Source organism: Xyrauchen texanus, chromosome 40 (assembly GCF_025860055.1).
Source record: "Xyrauchen texanus isolate HMW12.3.18 chromosome 40, RBS_HiC_50CHRs, whole genome shotgun sequence".
NCBI lineage: Eukaryota > Metazoa > Chordata > Actinopteri > Cypriniformes > Catostomidae > Xyrauchen > Xyrauchen texanus.
In genome coordinates, this window is record NC_068315.1 from 12,073,918 (window position 1) to 12,091,137 (window position 17,220).

At 42.7% G+C, this 17,220-nt stretch overlaps 1 protein-coding gene across 2 annotated transcripts in view; it reads right to left on the minus strand.

Moving 5' to 3' along the window:
• LOC127633212 (actin-binding LIM protein 1-like) overlaps positions 1-17,220 on the minus strand; it is an 87,492-nt gene that overhangs the window by 10,065 nt on the left and 60,207 nt on the right. Inside the window, exons 11-22 of one of the 2 annotated variants that reach the window (XM_052112139.1) lie at positions 17,107-17,184; positions 16,100-16,258; positions 13,509-13,553; positions 11,147-11,185; positions 10,315-10,350; positions 9,192-9,321; positions 8,847-8,927; positions 8,473-8,487; positions 2,406-2,498; positions 1,996-2,043; positions 852-998; positions 261-346 (exon numbers count right to left, since the gene is read on the minus strand). In XM_052112139.1, the coding sequence (XP_051968099.1) occupies positions 261-346; positions 852-998; positions 1,996-2,043; positions 2,406-2,498; positions 8,473-8,487; positions 8,847-8,927; positions 9,192-9,321; positions 10,315-10,350; positions 11,147-11,185; positions 13,509-13,553; positions 16,100-16,258; positions 17,107-17,184 (957 nt within the window). The remainder of the gene's footprint in view (positions 1-260; positions 347-851; positions 999-1,995; positions 2,044-2,405; positions 2,499-8,472; positions 8,488-8,846; positions 8,928-9,191; positions 9,322-10,314; positions 10,351-11,146; positions 11,186-13,508; positions 13,554-16,099; positions 16,259-17,106; positions 17,185-17,220) is intronic. The other variant, XM_052112138.1, reaches the window with a different exon arrangement.

The window sequence follows — 17,220 nt, forward strand, 5'->3', positions numbered from 1 at the left end:
TATGGATGAAAAAGAGGGTCAGCCACATAATCACAGAGAGTGCAATAGATCAAAATCTGGGACACTTTACAATAAGTTTACATTTGTCAACATTATTTAATGCATAAGGTATCATGAACTAACAATTTACAATATATATTTTCACTAGTGGTCCCCACTTGGTATGCATTTATATTGCTGTTTTGACTCCAAATAAAAGCATTTTCTGATAATGAATGCACATTAAAGGATTGGTTTCTATAGTAACAGGTGTCCTGGACCTTGCTGAGATGTTCTTCCTGAAGATGTCTGCGTTTAATTTGTTCCTCCTCTTCCTCGTCCCGTGAGCGACTCCTTCCATCTGAGCCTGCCAGTCCAGGACCAGGAAAAGATGGTTGAATAAAACAAGAAGGAAAGAAAAAAAAAGAAGGAAAAGAAGATTGAGATAACTGACAACTGTCACTGTATACATGGCGACCTGCATCGGAACCTGTTTTTTATTTCTCTAATACAGTGCACATGAAAAATAAGATCTGATCAAATGGCAACATGCGTGAAATAAATGATGATAATAATAACAATTAAAACATGATCAGTCTGAATGGTGAAATACATTTTATTGGAAATGTAGCTGGTTTTGATTTCTAAGTGCTGGAAATTCCATATGTAAAGCCACCTATAGCATCCTAGAGTGTTCTTCAAATTTACTGCCACTACAACTGGCTCTGGAGAAAAGATTTATGGGAATTAGAAACCAAATTAATAACAATTAACAACAATATTAATCCAAGAGGTCTCAATCCAAGAGTTTTTGTTTAAGCAGGTTTGTACGTGTGCCAAGAGGCGTGGAGGAGCCAGTGGCAGGAGCATACCTAAAGCAGCGAGGGATGGAGGACAAGGCCAGTAGTCTGTCTCAATCTTTGGGGTTTCGTCCGGGCGAGGGGCGTGGGCAGCAGGGAACTTGGAAGATTTGATGATGCCATCAGCAGACTTGCTTTGGGCTACCAAGGAAGCTGAATCTAAATCAGTATTTTGGGGGGAACTGGACTATCAGTGACCGGCTCTCATTGGCTAACAATAAGCACAGTGCTGGCCAATCAGTTCAAAACATGACATTTCAGTACTTTGACATGCAGACAATAAATATTTTGAATATGCTTGATGTTATTAAGCTTACTATTTGTGGTCTTGCAGCCACAAATGTTTTATCTTTTTATGTTTCAATTGATTTATCTGTAAAACACCAACGGCTTGTATTCAAAATATAGTGTCAAATGCTTTGATATGTTGAAGGCCAGTACTGCATTTAATACAGGACTATATAAAGTGGCATTATAGAGCACACTTGCTGTTGTATGAACACTTGTGGTGAAGTATAATAGAAATAAATTGAGTGAGCAGAGAATGTAGACTGCCATTTAGTTTACTGATACCAGCTGGAATTGAAGATTTTTTGAATAAGCAAGAAAGAGGTTAAAGCACAACAATCTGAGGTTTTGTTATGGTAATCTGAGAATTTGTTATGGGATCAGGTAAGATGTTACTTCATGCGATTTCAAGGCAGAAGTTTAATGCTGATTGTTAACAGAAGAAGGAAGTTTAGTTTCTTGTTGTGGGCGCATCAGTTGTTAGGAGGCAAAAAAAAAAAAAAAAGAGACAAAAGTGATGAGAAAAGTTTATGACGACAAATGATACTTACATGTGAACCCAGGATGTGATGTGACAAGCATCATAACCATATTAATGGATGGATGAGCCAATGCACATGAACAAACATTTATAAATAATACAAATCATAGTCAGATATCATGCATGTACAAACACACACACACACACACACCAGAACAACAGTCGCCAAAAAACAATAATCCTGTGGCATGGACAAATTGTGTTTTATGGTCTTTTCATTTTATATATAGATATCATAAGACATAAATACTGTAAAGTTCATTCAAACGTAAATCATCTTAAATGTAAATCTTTAAAAAAAAAATCAAAAACTTTAAGCAACCATACCATGCTGTTTGTAGATTGGTGGTTTTCTATACATGTTAATGCCTTGGTCTGTGAAATTAAAAATAAAGGTCTAGTTTCAATGACACATTTCAAACCAAGTCACAGATAAGACGCTCAAATCATCCAATCAGTGACTGCTAATCATGATCTGGGGAAAACTGATGCACATAAATTTTGACTAGAACTTCTTCATTATACTGTATGAAGCAATACATGTACTTAGAATAAATGATCCAAAATCAACAATCAAAAACAATAAATGAGAAAAAGCAAAAAACTTCTTTAAAACACAAAGGGGAGGGTGCAAAGACGAATTGAAATGAAAGAATGGGAGCATTAAAAAACAAACAAACAGGAGAGGCAGAAATAGGGAGATGAACACATGTATTAATGGATGCACCAGCTCCTACCTGGGATGTGGAAATGTTTAGGGGTCAGAGAGAGGGTCGGGGTGTCCGGCCGAGAGGAAAGGGGAGAACTCCGGCCACTGGATGGCTCAGTGCCTCCCAACAAGAAGAGGAGGATAAGTGGGAGAAATAAAGGTCAGAAAGGAAACAGAAGGAAAGAAAGAGAGGGTAATGCTGGAATAAATCTTCACGAAAGGAAGGATGGATGAAAAGAAAAAGACTTAACAGAGAATTGGACAAAGAGATGGATTGGACCATGTGCGTCTGCCCCACAAAAGAGAGCAGGTGTTGAAAGACCGAAAGATTGGAAAAGAAGGAATGTTTCAGGAGAGCAGCATGCAAATAACTCCCAAACACATCAAAATGTACAATTAAAAAAATATTTTAGAATCTGTTAAGAAGCCTAGCATTTATTAGAGCATTTGTGAGGGAAAAAATGGATTGTGTGAGCATGTAACCTATAAACTCTGTTCCAAAGGCAGCATTTTTAGGCATCAAAGGAATGATCCCGACATTAAGGCTGTTAAAAAAAGTAAGCAGCCTAATTATGCTACTTCCTAAGATACCTCGTAAAATCATGGTCAATTTTGTGGTTTCTATGGTTTTCCTAAAAATACCATAGATCAACTATTATTAATCTAGCTGTAGTAATGGCTAATTTTCAAAAGGGATGGATAAATCTATTGTGAGGGAACCCAAAATAATTGCAAGGAAAGCTAAACTTATTGTAAGGGAACACAAATTATTGTGTGGGAACCCAAAAACGGTTTTTAGAGTAAAAAATTAAGGTAGACGCTATTTGAACCCTGGTGCATATAATGGTAAATGCCATTTACACCCCAGTGCAAATAGCGGCAGACATTATTTGAGCCCCAACCCTGCTGCAAATAATGGTAGATACTATTTGCACCCATATTTAAATACTAACATACACTATATAAGTGTTATAACTGGTGTGGAAACAGGACAAGACAGACGAGAGGTGCGGATCCAAATGCGGTTTTGACACAGAAGAAACAAAAGGTAAACACAAAGGAAAATCCACGATGGGAAAACGGGAAACTAAACAGCACGAAACAGATTAAACACGATGAAACAAAACTCAAACATAACTAAGAACTCGGGTAGGGAACACGGACCAGGCTGACAACATTAAAGAAATGAACATCCGCGAACAGCAGGGTAACCTCGGACGGTACCGACAGGGAACAGGGTAACCACGAGGGAACACGAATAACACGAGTAGAAACAGGCACCGACATGAAACGTCATAAACATACAAACAACGATCGACAGGGACTGAACAAAGAACTGGGGTTTAAATACACAGACAAAGTGGAGACTGAACAAGACACAGGTGAAAACACTGATGAGTGTAGGCAGTGACGGAGGCCGGGAATTTTGGGAAATGTAGTTTGGACAAAGACAGTGAAACGCGGGGCGAACAACAAGGAAAACACGACATGGAGCGTGAATGGTGACGGGTGAAACGGAAAACACGGAACAGACAAGGAAACGTGACATAAACGTGATAGCGTGACAGAGAACACAGGGCAGAGGAACAGGAACGTAACAGAACCCCCCCTAAAAGGACCAGATTCCAGACGGTCCTAAAGCAAAACCCAAGGAGTGAGGGGGTAGACCCGGGGGAACACAGACAGAGAAAAGGGAGTACAAGGGGCACAGAGACAGACCAAGAAGGCACAAGGGACATGGTGACAGACCACGGGGGCACAACAGGAAATGAGACAGGCCACGGGGGCACAAGGGGCAATTAGGCAGTCCATGGGGGCACAAGGGGCAATTAGGCAGTCTACTGGGGCACAAGGGGCAATCAGGCAGTCCATGGGGGCACAAAAGGACTGGCCATAAGGCAAGGGCCGGTTCAGGGGACCCGGGAGGTGGCCACAGGACAGGGACAGTTCGAGGAGGCCTGGGAGGTGGCCACAAGACAGGGACAGGTCTAGGGGGCCTGGGAGGTGGCCACAAGACAGGGACAGGTCTAGGGGGCCTGGGAGGTGGCCATCGGACGGGGGCAGGTCCAGGGGGCCTGGGAGGCGGCCTCAGGACAGGGACTGGTCTAGGAGGTCTGGGAGATTGCCGCAGCACAGGGGCCAGTTCAGGGGACCTAGGGTGTGGCTCCAGGACAGGGACAGGCTTAGGTGACCTAGGAGGTGGCCATAGGGCTAGGACTGGTTCAAGGGGCCTGGGGGGAAGAGTGGCCACTAGGGGAGCTGGCGGAACCAAGGAGGACTTCTGAGACAGAGCAGTCGAAGACTTGGGTGGTGGCGCCGAAGGAGGCGCAGGCAAGGCCGCAGGAAACCCTGGGGGCGGAGCTGCAAGGGGCTCTGGAGACGAAGCTGAGGGAGGCTCTGGAGGCTCAGGAGGCGGAGCTGAGGGAGGCTCTGGGGCCTCATGAGGCAGAGCCGAGGGAGGCGGCGCCGTAGGAGGCTTTAGGAGTGGAGACCTGGAAGGCTCTGGAGTCTCTGGGGGCAGAGCCGTAGGAGGCTCGGGAGGCAGAGCCGTAGAAGGCTCTGGAGGCGGAGCAGAGGGAGGTGGCGCCGTAGGAGGTTTCAGAGGCGGGGCCCTAGAAGGCTCTGGAGGCGGAGCCGAGGGAGGCTCAGGAGGTGGAGCCGAGGAAGGTGGCGCCGTAGGAGGCTTTAGAGGTGGAGGCCTGGAAGACTCTGGAGGTGGAGCCGAGGAAGGCCTAGGAGGCGGAGCCGTAGGAGGCTCAAGGGGTGGAGCCCTGGAAGGCTTGAGGGGCGGAGCCCTGGAAGGCTCGGGAGGAGGAGCCCTGGAAGACTCGGGAGGCGGAGCCCTGGCAGGCTCGAGAGGCTTGAGAGGCGGAGCCCTGGAAGGCTCGAGAGGCGGAGCCCTGGAAGACTCGAGAGGCTTGAGAGGCGGAGCCCTGGAAAGCTCAGGATGCTCGGAAGGCGGAGCTCTGGAAAGCTCGGAAGGCGGAGCTCTGGAAAGCTCGGAAGGCGGAGCTCTGGAAAGCTCGGAAGGCGGAGCTCTGGAAAGCTCGGGAGGAGGAGCCCTAGAAGATGGTCGAGGCTACTGGCGCTGGCTCAGGGACGGTCGAGGCTACTGGCGCTGGCTCAGGGACGGTCGAGGCTACTGGCGCTGGCTCAGGGACGGTCGAGGCTACTGGCGCTGGCTCAGGGACGGTCGAGGCTACTGGCGCTGGCTCAGGGACGGTCGAGGCTAACGGCTCTGGCTCACTGACGTCTGAGGCTACAGGCACTGGCATATTGACGTTTGAGGCTATCGGCTCTGGCTCACTGACGTCTGAGGCTACTGCCGCTGGCTCGGGGATGGCTGAGGACTCAGGCTCGCTCACAGTGACATGCGTGGGCTCTGGCTCGCTCACCGTGGCTGACGAGGACTCAGGCTCGCTCACCGTGACATGCGTGGGCTCTGGCTCGCTCACCGTGACATGCGTGGGCTCTGGCTCGCTCACCGTGACATGCGTGGGCTCTGGCTCGCTCACCGTGACATGCGTGGGCTCTGGCTCGCTCACCGTGACATGCGTGGGCTCTGGCTCGCTCACCGTGGCTGACGAGGACTCAGGCTCGCTCACAGTGACATGCGTGGGCTTTAGCTCGCTCACCCTGACATGCGTGGGCTCTGGCTCGCAGACCGAGCCCGAGTCCTCGTCAGCCACGGTGAGCGAGCTAGAGCCCACGCATGTCACTGTGAGTGAGCCCGAGTCCTCGGCCGTCCCCGAGCCAGCGCCAGTAGCCTCAGACGTCAGTGAGCCAGAGCCGATAGCCTCAAACGTGGAGGCGGAAGCCCGTCTTCTCTCCCTCCTCCAGGCTGATGAAGTGGGCCACGCTGGCTCGTGGTAGGTGACTGGCGTGAGGGTCGGTTCGCAGACAGGTGGGGCTGGTGTTACTGGGGCCGCCGGAGGTGGTCGAAGGGACTCCTTTGTGGATGGCAAGGTAGAGTCCTTCTCAGCAACGGCCACAGTTAACGGCGAGCCGCAGACCCGCAAAGTCATCTCCACGAAGCTGCAAAGAGTCCACTCGTGCGTAGCCGGTGGCAACCGCTCCCTCAACGAGGCGTTCAGGTTGCCCCTGAAGTAGACCACCAGGGCAGAGTCCGGGAAGTCGGAGACGCTAGCCAGCTTGAGGAAGTCGCCTATGTGGTTCAACGCCGGTCGGTCCCCTTGCTTTAGACAAAGCAGCCGATAGTTGGCCTGTTGGACCGCTGGATCCATTCTTGGGTCGATCGTTCTGTTATAACTGGTGTGGAAACAGGACAAGACAGACGAGAGGTGCGGATCCAAATGCGGTTTTATTAAGGTTGACACAGAAGAAACAAAAGGTAAACACAAAGGAAAATCCACGATAGGAAAACGGGAAACTAAACAGCACGAAACAGATTAAACACGATGAAACAAAACTCAAACATAACTAAGAACTCGGGTAGGGAACACGGACCAGGCTGACAACATTAAAGAAATGAACATCCGCGAACAGCAGGGTAACCTCGGACGGTACCGACAGGGAACAGGGTAACCACGAGGGAACGCGAATAACACGAGTAGAAACAGGCACCGACATGAAACGTCATAAACATACAAACAACGATCGACAGGGACTGGACAAAGAACTGGGGTTTAAATACACAGACAAAGTGGAGACTGAACAAGACACAGGTGAAAACACTGATGAGTGTAGGCAGTGACGGAGGCCGGGAATTGTGGGAAATGTAGTTTGGACAAAGACAGTGAAACGCGGGGCGAACAACAAGGAAAACACGACATGGAGCGTGAATGGTGACGGGTGAAACGGAAAACACGGAACAGACAAGGAAACGTGACATAAACGTGATAGTGTGACAGAGAACACAGGACAGACGAACAGGAACGTAACAATAAGCATCAATGCAGAGTTTATTAATAGTCCCACAGACACTCTTCAACAATCCCTACCCCGAAATCTAACCTTACCCTTCCCTTAGAAAAAATTACCTTGATTTTACTACAGTAACCACATTTTTATTATGATATTTTGTAGTAACATTATAGTAACCACAAAATTAATAATGGTTACTATATTTTACCATCTTACTGTAGTGATGCATGGTTAATTGCATTAAATCTATGGTTTCTACCAAAATACATGGTTACTACAATATTACTATTGTATTACAGTAATACAATCTGAGGAAGGGAATGAGTGTGATCGACAGACCCTGTCTCCGGACCAGACCCTTTTCTGTGTTTCCCGACATTCACCGTGACCAATTTTATATTCATTTTCAATTATCATTGTAAGGAATATTAAGAGTGGAAACATGGTAAAAAGAAATGTAGGACAAAAGGTGGAATCAAACCGGGGTCTCTAGGACAACACAACACATTCACACTGTCTTTACAGCCCAAGTCACTGCAGAGACACATATTGCCTGATTTTGTCATTTATTTCTGTGGTTCCACCAGATTATTAGGGTGCAAATAACTGCCGTGTGGCAGATGTCATTTACACCAAGGTGCAAATAGTCACTCCGAAACAATAATGCTATCACTGAGTTAGCTTAGTGACATGCTAATGCCAAATTCTATTGAAATCACTTCTTAGTTGAGTTTCCAGTGCACTTCACACGTTACATGTATAGCACACAGAGTTGATACCTACACAGAGTGATCTAAAACTTATGGGGCTTTTAACTTAACACTGCTTTTAACTTAAAAATGTGGCGCTCTTGTATGAAACACAGAAAAACAGCGAGAAGAGTCGTAACAATCAAAAACATCAGTCTAGAGTACAGTATTTTTGAATTGTAAAACAATTAAAAAGCATATAAACGGAAAAGACCAACCCCCCATGACGTACCATTTTAGTTATATAGGCAGTCAATAACAAAAAAGCTCACTCGTTTTTGGAACAGAGCTAATAGAGTATTTGTTATGTATCAGTGACATGGTTAAATGTTGGTTAATTGTTATCGAATGAGCAGACTGTTGAATGGAAGGTTAAAACGTGGAACCAGCATGCTTCTGAGTTGCCAAGGGAACAAAAAAGCTTCACACAGAGTCAACAACAGCCATGAAGCCAAGACATACCTATGTAGAAAGAATCTGTGGAGAAGACAGAGGGACATTGTACACAGGAGTATGTGATTAGTAAAATGTGTTGGCATTACTTGTGGTTCAGCTGCATTAACATAACAAAAGCAGCACTCAACCTCACAATTGTCATACAGGACCCTGTGCCATTCAAGCATTACAAGTTCAGAACTTGTGACATTCTCCAAGCAAAGCCGCCATATGAGAAGCACAGCTTTACAAACTACAGAATAAAGTGAATCATCATGGCATAATTTCAACAGCCCTGAATCAAGACATGATGGAATCAAGGTGAATTTGTGTCTTCGGAACGATATTGACACTAAGAATGAGGCGAACAGGTCAGGCAGCAGGGGACAGAGAGACCTTACCTTTGTTATGGGGGAGGAAGTGATGTCTGAAGGGGGAGGTAGGGCGTGTATCACTGTTGCTGGAGCAGAGCTTCAGCATTCCTGCCGGCCGCTCAGGGAAGATGAAGAGTGGAGGAAAAGAGGAAAAGACAAAAGACAAAAGGATGCAAGGAGCACACATGAGCAGAAGAGAGAGGCAGGCCATAGGCTCAAGAGAAAACGGAAAGCAAGGAAAGGTAATGAGAGGCCAAGAAGAGGGCTGACAACATGAGACGAGGAGATGACTCGCTCATCGCTTGAGGCTGTATCCTCTGGAGTCCTATGAAGGGAGAATTTATAAATAATCAGTCATTTTGTATAGCTCACCTGGTCTGTGGAAATGCTGGGGCGACTTGGATAGAGGAGGTATGTAGTTATGGCGGTGATAGACCGGAGAGCCAATAGAGCCCTGACTGGTTGATCGCTGTATGATGCGTTCCCTCATTTCACAACAACCCTAATGCGCACACACACACACACACACACACACACACACACACACACACACACAAACACACACATCCATGCACACACACACACACACAGCACACAAACACACACACGCACACACACACACCATTACATATGGGAAAGTTAAACAGATTGACTGTATTTTGTATTAGGACATGGTTAAATGGACGTGTTCAACTGGCTCTGTTGTTAAAGGGATAGTTCACCCCAAAATAAAAATTAATTCATACACACCTATGTTGTTCCACATTCATATGCTGCTATTTTTTTAGTGGAACACAGAAGTGCCATTTTTGTATCTAATTGCAATCACAAATGTGAGTTCAGAGCTTTGGTGGAAGATTATCAGTGAATAACGACATAAAGGGATAGTTTACCCAAAAAAGACAATTCTGTAATAATTTGCTCAACCTCATTTCATTCCAATCTCATTTGACTTTCTTTCTTCTGCAGAACCCAAAAGATGCTAGGCAGAATGTTAGCCTCAGTCACCATTTACTTTCATTGTATGAAAAAAAAGATGCAATAAAAAAGAATGGTGACTGAGGTTAGCATTCTGGCTAACATATCCTTTTGAGTTCCACATCAGAAAGTGAATGTTTGTGTAAATTGTTCCTGTAAAGTTTGATCTGTTCCTCACACTACTTTTATGTTTTTGTTGTTGTTGTTGTCCTTTTTGGTGCCTGACAACCATGGTCATATGAACTGGATGAGCTGCATAAGGATTCATCAAAAATTCTCCTTTTAAAAAAATGTATTCCTGTTGTATTCCTGTTTGGAATGACATTCCTAACTTGGTACTCACCAAACCACTATTTGTTGAGTAAATAATAACAAAATTTTCATTTTTGTGTGAACTACGCCTTTGAGGAGAGCTCTTGAATTCTGCATGGATTCTGCAATGATTATAACAAATGCAAGTAAAAGCACCAATGTAACATGAACAGAAGATTTCTAAGCATTGTTAACAGCTTCTAACCTCAGCAGAAGGGGTGGGAGACAGCGTCCTTGGAGACTGAAACAGAATAGGAACAACATCTCTATGTAAGTAGGGATCAGAATCTGTACTAAAAGGTGGATGATGGGAGTACAAGAGCAGGTCAGAAAAGCAACAATCTACATTTGGAGCAGCAAGTTCTAGTGAACCATTCTAGTGAAGTACAAGCTTTTTTAAAAGTCCATGGGTTAGTTTATTTGGCAAGCTGTATCTCAGAGAACAAGAGACTGCCTGAGAAAAACCACACACACACACACACACACACACACACACACACACACACACACACACACACACACACACACACACACACACACACACACACACACACACACACACACACACACACACACACACGTTGGTGCAGCTATCATTATGAGGACTCTTCATAGACATAATTATTTTTATACTGTATAAACTATAGATTCTATCCCCTAACCCTAACTAACATTTTCACATTTTCAAAAAAGCATAGTTTAGTATGTTTTTAAGCTATTTAAATTATGGGGACACTAGAAATGTCTCCATAAACAACATTTATAGCATAATACACATGTAATTACCAGTTTGTAACCTAAAAAGTCCTCGTTAACCACTTAAACCTGCCCCACACACACACACACACACACACACACACAGATCACATTTGATTCTTTTCAGCCATTAACAATACATAGGATTTAATTTAGTGCTTATAAGAAAAGGCTGAAATTGAGATTAAATGCATCTCCAAGATGAGAGGGAAAACAGTGTAGCCAAAGCTTATGAAGATGACCTGTTAGAGCCTAAATTGGCGATGTCACTAACAACTTACTATTTCTGTTGACATTGAGGAAGGGTCTTGTGGCAGGGTCTGGGAATGTGGACACAGAACTTAAAGTCACTAAAAATAACGAATTATGTTGTATGTCATGGGAACAGCTGCGTTTCCAACACATGCATTGCATGAAGTTTGTAATGAAATAAATGGCATGATGGAGGAATTGCAAAGAAACTCTTGCAGTGTTAGTTTTAATGTTAGTTGCTGTCCAATGTTATGTTAAAGGATCATATGATTCAATCAACACTGGTCAAAGGTAGGCTGGGTTCTCTGGGAAAATTATATCACTTCACTGAGGTTGATCAGTAGTTTTCATGTCATGTCTGTTAGACATTTTGCTCTGTTGTTCCCATGTAGATGGTTTAGAGATTAGGTTTTCTAGTGGGCTCATGATTGCAAACATCATGTGATAGTTGATGTACTGTGCAAAGTGGCCAATCAGATGAATGTACAGTGCAGCCAATGAGAAATCAGGCGTGAAAATCATTATATGTTCATGGTTATTAGATTACACTGCATGCCCAATTATTAGGCAAATTGTGTTGCTCAGGATTAATTTTATTGTTGAACAAACACAATGCTCTCTGTCAATCCAAAATGTTATTGAACCTCAAACCTGAATGTTTAAAAAAGAAAAAGTGAGTTTTGTCTTTCTCAGGGGAATATATGTGTACACAATTATTAGGCAACTAAATTACAAAAATAATTTCTCCCAACTCAAGAGTTTATTCTCAATTTTTAGAGTAGGTTCAACAAATAAGTAACACAAAATGACAATTAAACAACATTTTTGGGCTTTCAAAATGATTCAGTGACCAATATAGCCACCCTTCTTTTCAATAACAGCCATGAGGCTTCCATCCATGTAGTCTGTCAGTTTCTTGAATTGTTCACGATCAACTTTAACTGAAGCAGCAACCACAGCCTCCCAAATGCTGTTCAAAGAGGTGTATTGTCTTCCCTCACTGTAAATCTCACATTTGAGAAGGGCCCACAAGTCCTCAATAGGATTTAAGTCAGGTTAGGAAGGGGGCCAAGTCATTATTTGGGCATCTTTGCTGGCTAAGCAAGCAGTGGAGTACTTATGCATGTGATGGAGAATTGTCTTGCATAAAGATCATGGCCTGCTTGAATGCTGAGGTCTTCTTCCTGTACCACTGCTTGAAGAAACTACTTTCCAGAAACTCGCAGTAGGTTTGAGAGTTGGTTTCAGTCCATCTTCAACTCGAAAAGGCCAACTACCTCATCCTTAATGATAGCAGCCCATAACAGAACCCCTCCTCCACCTTGCTGGCACCTGACTCGAAGTGGTGCCCTGTGTTAGTGATCCAGCCATGGGCCCATCCATCTAGTCCATCAAGAGTCACTCTCATTTCATCTGTCCATAAATCCTTTGAAAATCTGTCTTCATGTAATCTTAATGATTCAACTTGTGAATATATTCAATGGTGGTCATGTTTAAGCCTTCTTGACCTTGGCCATGTCTCTGAGCACTTGACACCTTGTACTTCTGGACACTCCATGTAGGTTGAAGTTCTGGAATATGGTAGATTAGGAGGATAATGGGTTCCTGGTAGCTTCACGTATAATTCTTCTCAAGTCTTTTGCAGTTAATTTGAACCTTTTCTTCTTCATGCATTTTTTTGCACCCCGGTAGACTATTCACAAACAAAACATTTGATTGTCCAGTGGTCAGGCCTCAATAGTTTAGCTATTTCAAGAGTTTTGCATCCATCTGAAAGGTATTTTACAATATATTACTTTTCAGTGTCAGTTAAATCTCTTTTTTAGCCCATTTTACCTGAGGTAATGAAGCTGCCTAATAATTATACACACCTTGATATAAGGTGTTAGTCACTTTAGCCACACCCTTCCTCATTACACAAATACATACCACCTGAAAATGATTGACTCGAATAAGCATTCAAGTTTATATGGTTTGGAGTTGGAAAATACGCATGGAAATAAAGATCAGCATACTCACTTGAATAATAATTGGGCATGCAGTGTAGATTAGGTTACCAGTAGGTTTGGTAAGTGACTGAATACAGTATGTTCCCTGCAAAAAAGACCGGCTTACACCAGCATGGATTTCCAGAATTTCCATCTTGGCTGGTTAGTGCTGGTCTAGTTAGTTGACAAGCATAGCCATGGTGTCAACCTGCATGGTCTTTCTTGTGGAGCTGACTGACCAAAACAATTTCTTGCTGGTTACTGTATACCAGAATCCAATGCTGGGACCAGCAATGTTGGTATTTTAAACAGGGTTAGTAGAGTTTTTATTAGTTTGGTTGGAGGCTATCCACAAATTAATCGATCATGCCAGTGGCCGTTATTCTATCCTGCACACACTTACTGTGGCTCTGCATCTGGAGGGACTCCCACCTGAGGCTCTAACAGGCTGTAGGGGAGGAAAGGGTTTGAGTTCAGTTATTCTGAGAGCTTACCAGTAATTTAAGAACAGTATTAAAGAATATTCATTTTGTTTTTTAGTTTTTTTCCGATGTAACCTGTACGGATCTGTGGCATGCTGTCGGTTAGCACAGACAGTAATGTTGTTTATGGTCAAATGCTTACAGTAATAACTTTACAATGGAAGCCTAGTTAGCGACTATTACACTGTTTCAAAAGTGCACACTAAAGTAACACTTTAAAAAACCTAGTGTGACAGAATTCCCTGCCATCCCTTATATCTGTTTCATCCAATATGTTACATCAATCTTTCAACTCATTTCATGACCAGCTAGAAAAGTAAACCTGTTTACTTTGCTTAGTATATATGTGAGGATACCAGGAAGGGATGTGTCATTGCAGTATATACAAAGAGCTGAGTTCCACTGCAAGGAATTATGCCGGTAATAAATAATCAAATGTTCCTCCACCTAAACAAATAGTCCTGAACCAAAAGGACAATTTAGACTACTTTACAGTTAACAAAACTGCGAGCTTCATACTCCAGTCCGCTTGCCTCACAGGCTTCCATTGTAAATGCATTACTGTAAATTGAATAATAACTGAAATTATTGTTTGTTTTAATCGATAGCATATAGATACTATACGTAGACAATAGGTTGAAAATAACCAATATTAGCCTTTAAAGGAATAGTTCACCCAAAAATTTTAATTCTCCCATCATTTACTTACCCTCATGCCATCCCAGATGTATATGACTTTATTTCATCTGCTGAACTCAAATAAAGATTTTTAGATGAATATCTCAGCTCTGTCAATGAGTGCCAAAATTTGAAGCTCCAAAAATAACATATCGTAAGACAGCATCAAACTATTCCATAAGTCTCCAGTGGTTAAATCAATGTCTTCAGATGTGATATGATAGGTGTGAGTGAGACACATATCAATATATGTGATTTTTTTTACTATAAATTACTCCCTGCTCAGTCAATCTCCACTTTAACTTTCACTTTCACATTCTTCTTTTTGTGTTTCATATTATTCATGCATATCGCATACATAGAATTTCTAGCAAAAAAGGACTAAAATATTGATCGGTTTCTCACCCATACCTATCATGTAACTTCGGAAGATTTTGATTAAAACACTGGAGTTGTATGGTTTACTTTTATGATGCCTTTATGTGCTTTTTGGAGCATACAAATGTTTGGCACCCATTCACTTGCATTGTATGGACATACCGAGCTGAAATATTCTTCAGAATGTTCTTCAGAAGAGAGAAAGTTATACACATCTGGGATAGCATGAGGGTAAATGATGAGAGAATTTAAATTTTTGGGTGAACTATTCCTATGAACTATTATGCAACCTCACCATCAGACTGAATGAGATCATAATTGTGACCACCAGAGTGTGCTGTGACACTAATGTTTCTACAGAGAAGGTGCACAGTCAGGCGTTTTCAGGTCCAGCAGAGCAATGTTTAATATGACAGAGGGAACCAAAGAGCAGTCAGTCGATAAAAAAAAACACAGTTTCTCATACATTCTTTTCATGCACAGACATATGGCTCACATCTACACATGAATACATGCAATGTACAATGTATATTTGCACATGATCACATACAGAGAAATGAGCAAATAAACGCAGTTGCTCACAGTTGCTCACATTTGCTCTGTCTGCTGCCTGAGAAACTTGACCATCAGTGTGTTTTACATTAATGGGGTCACAGGGAGAGCTATTGTATAATGGCAGCTGTGACAAAGTAGACATCTGGTAATGGGAGCCATAGTCACATAGACAAAGCATCGTTAAGGTAAAGTTGGTTATATAGGGAAAGTAAGGGTAGTGTCTGGGCTGGGGATAGTGGGCATATGGGGCCAAAGCCCAAAAATGCAGGTTTGGAATGGAGAATTTTGGAATATTGCACTGCACTGGATCACTTAATAAATTAGCATAAATACATGTTGCAATATCACTCCTAATTGAATTACAAGGATGCTATATGTATTCAGTATACAGTGGTCCCAAAAAGTTCTCCTCAAGTTCATAAAAATGTAATTCATCACATTAGCTATTGACATGTTCAACTTGAGTTTGACAAGCAGAAAAAAACCCATCTTTTTGTGTAACATTTGCTTAAAAAATCTTCAGAATGAATGTTACTTGGTTTGATATTTTGTTATATAATGCAATGACATTTATACAGTTTTATGTGTGGCTTTAGTGTACAAATACTTTTTAGGTTATTTTTTATGACTGTACATCCTGTAAAGGATTAGGCTTTTTAGACTTTGCACCATCTGACTTGAGGTTTATTAACAGATGCTTTATTTTTAAAACCAAACCTATTCCTAAAAAAATAAAAAAAATAATAGACTGAATAAGTATCTAAACATACTTTCTATCATTATATAATTCTAAGTGAGTGTCCACTCAGCTATACTATAACAGATATTCCTACTGATTTAGGTTATAATAGCACATTGTTTGTTTATTAAGAATACACGAAATATAGGGGGTTAAGGTTACCTCTCCTGGGCTGTGCCTTCCTTGTTTGTCCAGGGTAGAGGAGGTGGAATGGAGAGACTCATAGGAAATCATGTCTGGACGCTCTATGTCATAAATAGCCTTGACTCTGGGGATGGCTGCTAGATCCTTGTAATCAATAATCTCATTGTCTACTTTTGCCTAGAGGAAGGGAGCATGAGGGAGAGGGGGAAGGGGAAGCACAGGTGGAGAGACACAGGAAGAAAAGGTTTTGATGAGCAAGAGGTTGGGGCACAGGTCAAAGGTCAAAGGTCATCCACATCACATCCAAATAAAGCTACAGCTAATTACAAAGGTCATCACAGAGGGGTGAATGTACACTGTGGAAAGATGAACTACGGCTGATGTAGATCAGTTTGATTTTAGAGGTATGCTTACGAGAACAGTTAACCTGCTTAACAATTGGTTAATAGCCTATCGGTATCAGTATTTCAGATTGATTTTAAGTGATTCTCTGTTTAAGTTGTTATGGGTGAAGTGTTTGATTACTATGCCACTAGCATTACCAAACAGAACTGCAAAAATAATGATCCATTCCATTCGTGTGACAAAAATAGATAGCCCGCCCCAAATTCCACCTCTAGATTCTGCCAAAGTTATTAAAGTGTTGGGCTGGTTAGGATACTCCAACAAATGAAATGTCTTGATATTACTACAGTGTTTTCATTTTCGGTGAAATCAACCTATTTACATAAAAAACAATATATTACACACTTCACATCTAAATTATTTGAATTTGTGAAATGAATACAATACTGGGAACACAATAATGGCAGATGTTAAATACAAGGCAGATGTTGCAGCAGTAGAGCACAGGTTTGTGCAGACATTGACACATTGAAGGAATATCCCGTGCTTTTCCTGCATGTCCAGGTGTTTGTTTTACACAATGAGCCTGAAGTGCAACAGCCTCAGAATCCATTCTGGATTGAGTGGTAAGATCTGACAGACTCAGGAAATGACAGAGGGCGCTGATGAGTGGGACTCACATAGATTGTGTGACCTGGAGACCCAGTAATGCTCGAGCCAGGTCTCGAACACAAACTCTCGGACGATGACCTTGTGGGCTGCGGGAGAACGAGACGTTGTGTTAGCAATCAGCC